Below are 13,815 nucleotides of genomic sequence, written 5' to 3'. Positions count from 1 at the left end.
AAGGAAAACAACAACATCTAAAAAACAATGTTGAATACAGACTGTGTCATACTTCGAAGACAAGTAAAACAAGTAAATATGTTTTTTAAAAACATATACTTAGGTACACTGTACACATCAGACAGATTGACTGTCACCTTACAGATCATTTCAGCATGGTAGAAAAGCCAACTGAATCAGTAGTTCCTCTTGTTGACAAACATCTCTATCTATTGTCTCACCATTCATTGTTTTAGCCATCCGACTTATGGAGTCCAATTTTGTGCTAAGGTATAGACTTTTCTCAGGTGATATTCTGTAACTTAAAGTTTTTCAAAATATTATGTAGATGGATAACTACTTAGCACTGTCTGATTTTGACTTTAAAACCTGTTATTTATTCAGAGTACCCGCTCCGAACGACTGTTTTCAGAAAGCAAACACAAACAACAGGACTACAATATTACACTTTATCAAAAGCGTTAAAGTGCCATCGAAATTGAAACCAAAATCTGCCTTGTAAACTCAGAAGGGCTCCCCTGCTGAGCGGCACTGTGGTATCAACAAAATATGCCTCTATAAACACTCAGCTGCTTCCATGCTCCATTCTAGGCAAATGAATCCCCACTCTGTGAATTTCAGCACATTAAAGCAGACCCTTGTGGCTGGAGGACTGTCTCCTGCTTTCTAAAGCGGGCCATGGTTTAAGAGTTTTGAGGCTCAGAAAGCACGTGATCCTATCCCAAGTCAAAGTGGATTCTTCGTCGATCCACATAGAGGAATTCCAAATAAGTACTCATTTCTTCCTTTTTTTTCAATTGACTGTCAGTGCGTCTCCGATAAGGATAACCCTGGGGGTCCTGTGTTCCAGGCGGGCCAGTTGGACCAACAGGACCAGGTTTTTCCCCTTGGCCCAGGTATGCCGGCAGTCCAGGTAAGCCTGCTGTCCTTGTATTCCCGGTGGACCTTTGGGACCAGAAAGTCCGTCTTTCCCAAGCACTCCCATGTCGCCCTTCTGCCCTGTCACCCCGGATCCTGGCTGCCCCAAAGATCCCTTGGCACCTTTGACTCCGGGGTTTCCTTGATCCCAGTGGGTCCGGGCCTCACCTAGCTCCCCCTTAGGGCCGATAAAGCCCTTCGGTCCCATGGGCCCAGAGGTTCCAGGAACCCCGCGGTCTCCTTTGATTCCAGATCGGCCTAGAGATCCTTTAGTGCCAGATTCTCCTCGATTTCCCTTTGCGCCAGGTGGTCCTGGAGCACCTGTGTGGACCGGTGGGAAGCAAACAGGTGAGTAAACTGGTGAACAGGGAGCAACTTGAAATGTATGTGTTAACATTATACTGTTTAATGCCATTCTTTGGCAGTAGACTGCTCACTCTAGTGAGCCTCAACAACACAGTGACAACATTTCACAAACGCATTTCTGTCAAATAATAAGTCTACATCAAAAAGTCTACATCAACCAACGTTACCAAGTATATCACAGAGCTGAACTGAAATGGAAAGAGAGGTTTTAGCACATGTTTAACACAATATAATTAAATGACCCAATTAATGGTAAATTTGGGGTACAGGTTTGCCACATTTTCTTAGGAATCATTCTAAGGCATTCCCTTTCTTCCCCAACCATACCTTTCAGGATGGTGAAGTTCTGAAGGGCCTGGGCATGGTGGGTGTCCACCAGCTTCATCTCCTCCGTCACCATGGACAGGTTCCGCACGTCCATATCAAGCCGCACGCTCATAAGCATGTACTGGGTCCGCAGGGTGTCGGCGAGGTGTAGCAGAAGGAGAACTGTGTTGTTGAGGTTCTGCAGGTCCTCTGTGTGGCTGCCAAGCTTCGTCTGGCAGGAGGAACTCTCGATGTTGATGTACTTGTACATGCTCTGCACGTGGCTGACGGTGGCATTAATGCTGGAAGCGATGGTGTCGATCTCCATCTCGATGGTGCTCATGCGGGCATCCAGCGTGCTGAAGCGCTCGCTGGTGCGGTTCTCATAGTAGCGTGAGTGGTACTGGTGGTCGTGCATGTTCTCCTCGTGCTCGTCCATAAACGATGAGACGTTGTCAAGCTGCATCTGCAGGTTCATCACCTGCAGCGTCAGGTCGTGGACCATCTCCGAGCTCATGGTGATGCGCTGGTGCGTGGCTGAGACGCTACTCTGGACGCTGCGCACCGCCTGCATGGTGGCACTCGAGTTGGACTTGAGCGTGCCCAGGATGCGGCTGTAGTTCTGCCACTCTGTCGTCATTTTCTGCAGCACCAGCGTCTCCTCGTCCGCTTTGCGCTGCAGCACGTCGATCCATACCGCGCTCAACCCCACTGTTGTGTTCACCTGCTGCACCGTTGCTTTGAGGTCGTTACTGGTCCTGGACCAGGGTCTTCATGCCCAGGTCAGTCTCGTTGATCACCACCTGCCAGCCATTCACCTGGCCCAGGTACTGGTCGAGCGATTGGTTAATCTGCTTCATGGTGATGGCGTAGCTGTGGAGGTCCCTGAGCATCCTGTTGCTGGACTGTGAGAGAGTCTGCTGTGTCTGAGAGGACTGGTCTAAAGTCTGTTCCTGGCTGAGGACCATCTTCTGGATGTCCTCAAACTCCTTCTTCAGCTTGCTGACCTCCTCTCGGAAGTGTGCAAGGTTGAAGCATTCTGTGCAGTTATTGGTTGTGCCAAGATCTGTAACAGAGAGGTATAAAAATGAGATTTAGCCACCGCAGGCGTCTAGTCTGTCCATTCTGGGTGCTATGCACATATTTGGATCAACAATATTTGGTGGGAAACAAAGCTTGTCCCTGTAGTTTGGTTGCTATGGCTAGACAGTGTTGATATTTTAGTTTACTGACTACAGAGGTCGAGAGGCTGTTTTTCATTGATTTCAGAGAGATGCCATCAGACTAAAAAGCAATCTGCTATCTGAAGTATTCTAAACAGTATCACTGTCAGTATTTTTAAACACTGAGGGCTTTACTGAACCATTAGCTGTTCCAAAAAATAGAATATTTTCTCTGGTTCAATTGTTTAGTTGAACTAATTTACTATGGCCTGCATTCCAAATGGAAGCTTTCAGTTTATTGTTATGGGTGCTCACTGGGAATTGAACCCATGATCCCAGAAATACACAACCTATATGCTCCACTAGTTCAATGACAGAACTCCTTTATGATCTTGCAGAGGCATTCTCACTTTCCCTCTATGAGCAGCTGTCCCATGTGACTGTTTGCATAATATGACTGCCCGTGAAATATGGGCCTCCGAAGACCATAGCACCTACCACTGGACGCAACCACGAGACTGCAAAAACACATTAACCATAACCTTCTTCCAGTCACCCATACTGTTCCACTCACTGAGGGATCGTCCATATGTTCAATATAACCTGCTCTCAGATGTGGGTCAGTATTCCGACACCTTTTTAATCCAGTCATGCTTAGTGTTACTTACAATCCTCAACTATAGCACACGGAATGGAGTTCAATTGTGTGAAAGATGAATACCAAGTAAACACTGAGTGATCTATGAATGAATAGAATAAATATGAAGTAAATGAATAAAAAGGCAAATTAATCTCACCTTGTATACTCTCCTGAACTTTGGTTATCTTCTTTTTATAGAATGACTCTTCTTCAGATAAACTGTCAACTTTCCTGAATACTATGGAGATAAAACAAATCTTATTACACACAATAACATACTGATTGAGATATAAAATCATAAAATTGACAAACAATAGAAAATGGTTGAACACAGCTGTGGAACTCTCCTGAGGAACTGGTTTCTGTGAACAAAATAGAGTTCCGGCACACTGCACACACAAAGCTATTTTTTTATTTGGGGCTTAAGGGATTAATAAAACACGTTACGGAGCCAGGCTCAATTTCTTGCCATTTGCAAACAGTTCCAGATGTGCACATACCACCTGTTTGGTTCTTTTGAAAGTGAAAAGGGAACTAAACTCAGTTCTGATTGCTAATGTGGGCTGTCTACTACAGCCTTTGAGATTCAGATCTGCCAGTACAGACAGGGGCATATTGATTATGATTTAGTTTATTTTTTTCCACTGAACGAAGTATGATAATAAAATGCAATGTGATACTTGCTGTGCAACCTGGTGATTGCTTATTATTATGTAACAAAACATTCATCTGGAATCCTGGGACGATATGAAACAGATGTGCGAAGTGATATGGAAATTTCCATGTTGTTTGAGGCTGGGGTTTTTTCTCTCTCGACCGCTGTGATACGAGGCCAACAACGCTTTCAAATTTCACAACTCGTAGTTTGCCCCGCTTTGTTCTCGCTTTGCTTTTCGCCGCTGAGATGTGTCGTAAGCTGATATAAACTTTGATGTGACCCCCAGCTTGCTCAGAAAAACATGGCAATTTTGGAATGGGGGGTAGGGGTAAGATGGGCTCTGGGTTGGGGGGAGGTTCAGGCACAGGCACAATAGGAGCGCACTGCTTATGTGAGATCAGATTTACAGCTCTCTTCAGCCATAACACACTGAGACAGGCGAACCAACATCTGCATCCCAGGCAGTGCTGTCAACTCACCTGATGGCTGGGAATCAGGGGGCCATTTTTTCACACACACACAGAAAACAGCCGCAAGATATCCATTGAAACCCCATCTCTGTCATAAACGAGAGTTGTGGAGTGTGTGGCTGATTCAAGCATGACGGAGTGAGAGAGAGTTTGGATCGGGGAAGTGATGCCAGAGGAGGTGAAGCTTGACGGTTCAACCCAGGGTGCTGGCAGGCTTCACTTATACCCATATCTGGGATTAATAGTGTTTATTACCACAGCCATCCAGCCAAACGCGGGTGGGTGGTGTTTTAGGCGTGCCCAAGGGGTCTGGTAGCGTAGGAGTTATATTGATTCAATCACTGGAGGATTTGAGTTTAATCATATCACAACCAGAGCTGCTTCAGAAGAGATCGGGAGAGATAGGAGCCTTCTGAAAAATCTGAAAATGATTTCAGCGCCAGTGATGCTTGCTCTATGTGATGACAGAATGGTGTCTGGGATGAGGTCATTTTGGACACATGAAGTAGGTCATTTGCTCAAATCAGATCACAGGCCTGTGCTGTTCAGTCAGGTTATAACTAGGGGTTACCTTAAAGAGTTTACACAGCTGTGAAATAATGGCTTTGCCCACAACTATCATGTCACCTGTAAAATGATATGGTGATTGACCATATATATATATATTCGTATGTCTCAGAATACATTTCATACTGTTAGATGACTAAGCTTGTGTCCGCGAGCCATGCTAGTGCTTCACTGTTCAGGGTAGACAGTGCCTGAAGGCCAGGGCACTGGTACTTGGTGCAGTCGTTGATAATGTGATCAGCAGTTTGCTCTGGGGCCCCACAGGGGCAGTCTGGAGCATCACATAGGTTCATCCTGTGCATATTGGCTCGGAAGCGTCCATGGTGATTGACCATGACAGAAAGCAACAAATAGAAAGTAGAGACTGAGAAAGAGAAGGCAAGGGAGGGATAAAGTAGGAGATATTATGAGACAGATAGAACTCGAGATTTCTTTTAACGGCTGTCTCTCTGTCTCCTGCCAGGCCTAAACTCACCGAGCGATGCCAACACGGCCACAGCAATGATAAGGAATGCGAAGAAGCCGTAGAGCACCTTTACAGCCAACTGGAGAGAGTGTGTCTGCTGGCACTTCACACAGCCGCCCCGTGTCCTTCCTGTGAACGCACACACACACACACACACACACACACACACGAACACACACGCACACACAAACACACACACACACACACACACACACACACACACACACACACACACACACACACACACACACACACACACACAGACAGAGCTATCACTGACTCTCCTCTGCGATGGCTAAAGTGGAGCAAAATACCTGCATCGAAGCCCGTAAGCTGTTTTGATTGAGCGTTATTAACCACTACTGAACTACTGGCCGGGCTGGGCTGGGCCGAGCTCCGCACTCCCACTGCCAATCGGGCCTCTCTTTCGGAGTTTACACCAGGGACGGCCAGCGCTGTTGAACTGGGCTCAGAATGGATATTTGAAACAGATGTAAAGCGCACGCACATAAACAAGAGCGTAATTGCAGATGTATGTGAGGCAAGCAAACAGGCGACGCACAGCAACACGCCACTCTCATCCAGAGACACGTGCCAGCGACCCCAATTGCGCCTTTTATATATAAAGCAAACACAATTTAGACAGCCCCCATTCTTAGCTCCATCCATGTTTGTCATTTGAGACCGTAAATTATCTCCTTGCCCAAACACACTAGCACTGGACTGTGTTCTACTTGATAAATAGCTTGCAGACGACAACTCATGGGGCCAATGCAAATACGATTATGATGTAAACCCCCACCCCCCCAATAAATCTTCCTTGCCTCTCAAAGTGAAACAGATGACTATAGTTGACTTAAAATAGCTCAGCTGCCCTCAAGGCTTTCCGCTTACCTCTGAAGGGAGGCATCTCTTCCTCCTCCCCGGTCAGGTCCTCCTCTGCAAGAGAAGCATGAGTCACTGTAATACTTTAATTGTTTCCAGGGTTATAACAGCAAAACGGCAATCTCCATACTAAATCCGCTTTAATTACAATCTCAGGTCCCCCAAGAGCGGCAGTCTGCTTCCTGCGAGCTTCTAGTAGAGAGCACAGAGGTGTTGTCTTACTGATGTCACCACTCAGACACTGATTACTAGGAATTACTTCAAGAACGCTGTTAGGGGACAAGGTTTTTACGTACCTTTAAAGAGTTGGTTCTCATAGCCGCAATAGCTTTCTGAAAAACACAAAGAGGGCGTAGTTTGAGATTTATGATACCAAATTAAGGTCAACGGCCTGAAACATAAACCTTGGGGTATTGGGGCAGAACAGGGCACAAGCTTCGTTATTCTGGTCGTAAATCATTACAAATACCACAAGGAACATATACACAAACACACACTCTCTCTCTCTCTCTCACACACACACACACACACACACTCACACACTCACACACATCCACCCTCATTGTGTGCACACGCTTAGAAACAATCCATTCAGCCCCGCTCTCATTTGAGTGCATGAGGTCATATTTGGCACGGATGTTACATGAACACAATTACACAAATTTTACACAAGTGTTTCCTCTGTGCTAGGGTCTGTTTGTAAAACCAATTCTACCAATATTTCACAGACTTTTCTGACAGAAAAAGAGAGAGAGAGAGAGAGAGAGAGAGAAAGAGAGAGCGAGAGAGAGAGAGAGGGGAGGGGAAGACTGGGAACAAATGAGCTGTCAGATGCTGGGGCCCCATGGCAACACAAGATGAAACCCAAGACCAGGAGACTAGTTTATGTGCTGTGTGTGTGCGCTGCGCTGGGGGCCTCTGTCGCCATGGCGACACTCCTGGAGTGCTCGCTGCCCAGTTGTGCTCACTGAGCCAGAAGGAGTCATGGGAGAAGCCAGAGGGGACCCTGAGCTAGAGATGAGTTTGGCTTCCAGTAGGGGAACTCAGCAAATCCCACAAAAACAGCATTTGGGGAAGTGAGACACACTCCACAGAGAAGACCCAGGCTTCACCAAGAAGAGCTTGACATGGACCAGACGGTTCGTACACTACACATTACAAGCCTTACACTGTTATAACACATTGCTTTCACATTTTGGCATGTCATTGATGATGACTGATTGGCTGTTTTGCCTACCTATGTAATAGCATTCATGGTGCCATTGTTTGTATTTTCAGTGTCATATGCACACCCTATTTGGCTTCATAATGAATGCAAAGCTTTCAGTGTGTACAAATTGTCGCTTTTACTACTGATTTTGGTACCTATAAATAGCTATATAACATGGTATTACTGCCAGAAATAAACGTTTTAAAGGCGTTTAAAATCTTAATCAAATTAAGCAATACTCACGGCACCCACTCATAAACTGAAATAAAACCCAATAGTGGACCTTTCAGTGGTGTGGTAGAGTATTTAGACGTAAAGGCCAACACCCTGAGTGTAACACCCAGCACAAACGTCTGTGCGTGACTCTCTCCATCCAAGTCGTTTTCCCCTAACTATTAAATTCAGCTGATGAGGCTGAAGACGCCGGAGTTTTCCAGGCCTCTCATTCATCCAGCTCTACCGAGGGGTGTTTGGAGCACACTGGGGCTAAGAGGAGACCTGCCTGATGTGTGTGAGATGCGTGTGAGTTTGGAATACATGGACGGAGATGTGGAAAGAATTAAACTTCTTCGCACTGATGTTTTCGTATCATTGAGCGTGAAAGAAAACAACAGATAGACAGATAGTTAGAGACAGAGAGAGGGAGAGACTGCGCAGTGTAGGGAACTGGTCCCTAGACTGGTCAAACTGGTCAACTGTTCAAAATCTTATGACAGCAATGTAACATCGGCTTAATGTCTCTCAGACGCGGTATTTCCCAACCTGCCATGGCCTCGACCCTCACATGTGTCTCTGGAACGCTAAACCCAAACTCAGCAAGCCACTGCCAGGGCTGGCCTACCCAGCACTCCCCCAGTCACTAAGGGGAAAGGAGTCGACCCTCTGGTCTGGCTGCGTGCCCTGCAGTCTGAACCCCCGTCTCTCTCTGACTTCTCTCTGCAGAAGCCCAGTGTTCAGCAGAACCACCTCGGCTCGACCCGGCCCACGCCAACCAGCATGCGAGGTCCATTAACACAGCTGTTTTCCAGTGGTGGAAAAGTCTGGGGTCAAAAAAGCACAGCAACAGTCCTACTCCCGGTATTTAATGTCGATCAAGCGGATTTGTGATGGTCATTAGCACAATTCTCCAGCCAAGAGGTAGGTGTCATGAAAGAGCCACTGTAACTACAGGCTGTGAGAAAAGATCCACTAACTCAGTACATGTGTTCAACAAAAACATGGCAACAGATTGTGTACCTCCCCAACCTGAATTTTAAACCCCTGTTTTTTTTTTCCTGAAGTACATAGCTAACTAATGATGTCGGGATGGATATGCTGCTTGTTGGTGGTGTTTGAATAGAAGATGTTTGATGATCATTAACTGGTACGAAAGGCTGGAAATATGCAGTCTCAGTGTTTAATGAATGTGCAAAAAGGTAAGAAACTGTGGAAAAGGACAGAGGCAGACACATACCAAAATCTCGAAACACATCCTGTGCCCTGATGCATTTTAAGGTGTTTTGATTTCTCGCAAAGCACTGGAAACTAGCGGTTTATGTGTTATGTAACAATAAAACAACACTGAAGAAAGAATGGGAAGCCCGTCAAGCGGCACTGCTTGCTTCAGCCAAACTGTATAAATAATAAACAACTTACTGGAGACCTGGAACCAGCACCAGTAAATATTTGAACTTTCACGTCATAATTACCGACCGAGACACATCTGAAACGAGACAGTGTTCTCTCATCATGGACGAGGTTTAAAGCGATAGTAAAACTCTCTGAAAATGAGCAGTTTCAAACTACCAGGTTATGTTACGACTGTGGAGATCTCCGAGCGGACCAGACGACAGGTCTCACCTGTAGCTATGGACTCTGCGGGGGCATATTATTCCGTTGCTGGGCGTGTACAGTGTTGGAGAGGTTGATACCCCCGATGGTATGGCAGGGATTACATTATTTAATTTGGAGCCACACGACGCAGAGAGAGGCCAGCACGGTTCATTCGTCTCTCAGCCAGATGTTTCGACACCAGCAGACACCTATAAAAACACTGGTCCCTGGCCCTGCTGAAACATCGTGGACACCAGGAACATTAGGGGTTTAGCGATTTCATTACATAGTACCTTTCGGTCTCTACTCAAAACAGTGAGTGATTGTAACTACATCCATATGAGAATAGCAGGCAGGTATGTAAATCGAAGACATGGCTATGTATACATATGAGCCTGATATGTATATCTGTGTGTCTCATCTCTTTCACTACTGTGAGTGACCGGTGGGTTCCTGGCCATTTATCCATCACATTTTCTGACTCTAATGAAAATGAACGCTCACTCTTGAGTTCTGCGGTTCGGCCCAGAGATTGACCTGAAATTGCCAAACATAGCCAGGGAAAGATGGTATGCCATAGTTCCACTCCATTACTGTACATTGTGAGGGTACAGCGCTTTACGAAACTGCAGACACAAATGATATGAGATCCGTTGTGGTGGGTCTACGGGGCTGTGTTGTTGATAGTGATGTCTCACGTGAGAGGGTTGGGCCATGCTTCTGTATTGCCACCATGATCATTTTTTCGGAAGCACAAGCTTCATAGGGAACATGGTAAAAAACAACCATCTTGTAGTTGACTTAGCACCTAGTAGGTGATTTAGCCCCACTCCACATTATGACTGATGGGTCTTCCACTGTGAGAACTGCAGAGACAGCACAGGAAATGCAATTGTTTTAAATACTAATAGTCAGACACCACATCATAGTCTTAAAAGTCTTTGATATAGGTCCTATTCCATAGTTCTCTTTCAAAAGCAAGCTACATGCAATTATATCACCCATCCAGATTGATGTGGATAACTTGGACATTAGCTGGGCATGTGTTACAATCCCAATCTGACTCAAATTTCCATCACACATTTATCATTTTGTCTTTTATGGTTTCAAAGTAGCGTCTGATTTCCTTAATCATTCTTGTGAAAGGGAGGCAAAGTGTAAAATAGGCACCGTCTCAGATGAGAAAGAAGAGCTCGCTCACACCCACACACTCATAGTGCTGTGATGAACTCTGTGTAACACGGTGTAAGAACAAGACACTTCAGTCAGCACCCAGAATCTACACAAGCCTCATGACTGGTTTGGCTCGGTCAGCGCTGACCCTATCAACCCTCTCTGTGGTTTGTTTTCAGCTGAGGGCTTTCAAAGGTTTTCACTTAATCTCGGTATATTTCCCTATTAGTCTCACTGGACTGTGTGCTGCTGAATACATTGTTCTTCTTTCCAAAGCTATACAGTTGCTAAACAATCACATTAATTCATCTTCTCCAAATGGTACTCCAAAAGCACTTGTTTTCCAGTGTTTTGTAGGGGGGGGGGTTGGGGTATAGGGATTGGTTAGCCATTTAAAAACAACTGACATGAAATCAGCCGGTTCTACTGTAGTCTTGGCCCCTGTCGATCCAGCTCATTACGTTTGACATGAGGTTTTTGACGCAAATTCCTGAAAACCCCCTAATTGAATGCAGACACGGGGAAGAAGGGGCCCTCCAAACCCCAAATGTGGGCCTTAACCACAACTAATAAAGACAAGTGTCTCCTAGGGTTCTGGTCAACGTTCAACTGTTTTAGATGCACTTACAAAAGAATGTGTGGGATTCACTCACAAGACTTGAAACGCATAGACCTACTGGTGCCATATCAGTGTGATTTCCAGGGTCAGCATTGTTTGCGGTTCTATGGTGTGATGAAAGAGTTAAGTTCTTGGCTGAAACAATGCACTTGCCTTCATCTATCACCCCCCACCCTACCCCATCTCTGACCCCCTCGCCCCCCCCCCCCCCCCCCCCCCCCAACCTCCCTTGAAGCGAATGTTTTCGACGTGTTTATAAGCACTCGCACATGTCTTCAAATTCCCGAAAACAAATAGGGCACTCGTTCCGTTTCCACTTGAAGAACAAGTGAACAATTCGCTCCTCATTAATGGCAACAACATCAGTGTCCCACTTTTTCACGAGAGCAGCGCCGTCCTGTTTACATACCATGTGTTTTGAGCGCACACTCATCTGATCAAAGTCTGCTTCAGGACTTTCACGCAATGTCCCAGCGTCCCAGGAATGATGGAGTTTCCATGTTTTTTCCCCCCTCTCTTTCTCTCTTTCCCGGCAGCCAGCCTGCACCAGCCTGCACACACCTGCTGCTCCACCCTGCGCCCACCCCCCAACCTTCTGTCTCCCTTCACCCTGAGCCACACAAGGAACGCATTAGTGTCCATGCTTTATGGACACGCTTCCTCAGCTGTATACAACATCAGACAGGGAGATAAGAGACCGCCTACCTGTCAACACAACATACATACACGCTTTTAAAACACATACATACTTTTTAAACACTTCTCATGTTTGCAGCTTCACTATCCTGCACCCCCCCCCCCCCCAGCCCCCCTTCCCAGGCTCTCAGCGAAAGGCATGGTTCTGGTTCTGATTTCGCACAATGTTGACGGAGGCCAGTGTTTTTCGGTTTTATCCTTCTGGGTCTGTGGCTCACGCTGTGATCCCTTTAGGAAGCCCAGAAGGCAAATGAAAGTGTGTCTGATGTGAACGGCCGGGCTGTAATGCACATGCCCCGCACGGACACACACCCACTCCTCCTGTTCAAAGCCAGGGGAGAGGATGTCTCGCATCCAAGAACAACAAACTGACCTTTTTCCCCCGGGGACCTTGAGAGGTGCGGTCCCCACCATAAGCTGAGCCGTCTGCACATTTGTGCACGGCTGCACTTTCAACTTCCCCCAAACATCCATCGTGCCTGCGCTGTTCCCCACCTCCACAGCCACAAGGCACAAAGCCACTCAAAAGCCGGGAAACAGGGAGAGAGAAAAAAAAAAAGCCTCCTACCTTTCATGATGTGTCCTTAGGTTGTCCTCAGTTTAGAGGTATCTGTAGAGCCTCCCCAAGCGGTGGATGCTCCTGTAGCGCTTCAGTCCTCTGGAAAAAGAGGCGGAAGAGGGGAGCTTTGGATCCGGTGGACTGTCAAGAGTGTACTGTGCACAATCATCCAAGAGCATCAGTAGGTGAAAGATCTCAGGAATGCTGGAAGCCCAGACACCAACAAAAGTTTGACTTACTCTTTGGGGGTTGATCACTGTTACAAAAACCACACCTCCAGAGAACTTACAAAATCTTTACATTCATCTTTTTTTTTGTAAGTGTAAGAAGGAGGAAGAAGTGAACTAAGCTACATGGTTCTTAAAAGTCTGCATGAGCCTCTCTCTCCCTCTCTGACATGCTGCCTCTCTGCCTCAACCCCAGAGAGAAACTAATACCTTGGACAGTAACCATGCGCAGCTTGGAGCAACATGACATGAGAGCGAGCGGTTTTGTGTGTGAGAGGAGGGAGAGAGAGAGAGAGGGAGGTGGGAGGTGGGATTGTGAGTGAGAGCCGAAGGGAGGGCGAGTGCATATGTTTTAGCGAGGCAGTGCAGTCTCGCAGCCTAATTGCTAACAAATGTCCGAACACAAGAAGAGACGCTCACCTTCACCTTCCAAGGCCCTCTGCAATTGCCAATGTCATTTTTAGCCCCCCCCCCTCTCTCTTATGTAAGAGTGGATGTTTGTGTGGCTTTGATCTCTGACCCGCCCTCTTTAGCTTGGACCTCCAGTACTAATTAATGGACATCCTGTAGATCAGAGGGACAGGAGCACAGCAACTTCAAACTTGCAGGAAAACGGTTCATTTGAAGGTAGTGGAGATTTACATGCAGAAGTTTCTGCCAAAGAATGGTAAGAGTGGTGTTTGATTAACCTTTTCAGCATTCAACATTAAAATAGCGATTTCTTATTTTTCACACAGGTTACGATGAAGTGTTCACATCTTACTGAACAGCAGGAATAAAATAGATATAAAAAATGAAAACTTTACACAACAGAGTCCTGAAAACACAGACCTGATGTTCACTCCTGACTCAATATTTTGAACAAAATCATATGAAACGTCCTTCCCTTGCCTTATTCATCCTCGTTCACCTTCATAACATATGTTCAGCACTTTTTCACGTGGCTCTAATCCACAAATTGGATACACAGTTGGATTTAGTCATGGATCATGTGATGACCATTTTGCAATTTTGAGTTGTTTAAAGTACATCATGGAACACGTTTTGGAGTCTTTGGTCAATAGACAAGGACATGGTGAT

At 46.1% G+C, this 13,815-nt stretch overlaps 1 protein-coding gene across 1 annotated transcript; it reads right to left on the bottom strand.

Moving 5' to 3' along the window:
• Window positions 1–829: 829 nt before the first annotated feature.
• LOC105901821 (scavenger receptor class A, member 3) lies at window positions 830–13,207 on the bottom strand (the record flags this gene model as incomplete). Its single annotated transcript, XM_012829321.3, is given in 10 exon segments — window positions 830–922; window positions 925–1,239; window positions 1,612–2,341; window positions 2,343–2,656; window positions 3,551–3,631; window positions 5,564–5,683; window positions 6,449–6,493; window positions 6,736–6,771; window positions 12,518–12,607; window positions 12,748–13,207. Coding segments are annotated over 9 exon segments (1,741 nt in total), but the record flags the coding sequence as incomplete, so codon positions are not given.
• Between the last annotated feature and the right edge of the window lie 608 nt (window positions 13,208–13,815).

Source organism: Clupea harengus, unplaced genomic scaffold (genome assembly GCF_900700415.2).
Source record: "Clupea harengus unplaced genomic scaffold, Ch_v2.0.2, whole genome shotgun sequence".
Taxonomy (NCBI): Eukaryota; Metazoa; Chordata; class Actinopteri; order Clupeiformes; family Clupeidae; genus Clupea; species Clupea harengus.
Note: the sequence above shows the minus strand (reverse complement) of the source record. Positions and strands in the feature narration are given on the sequence as shown.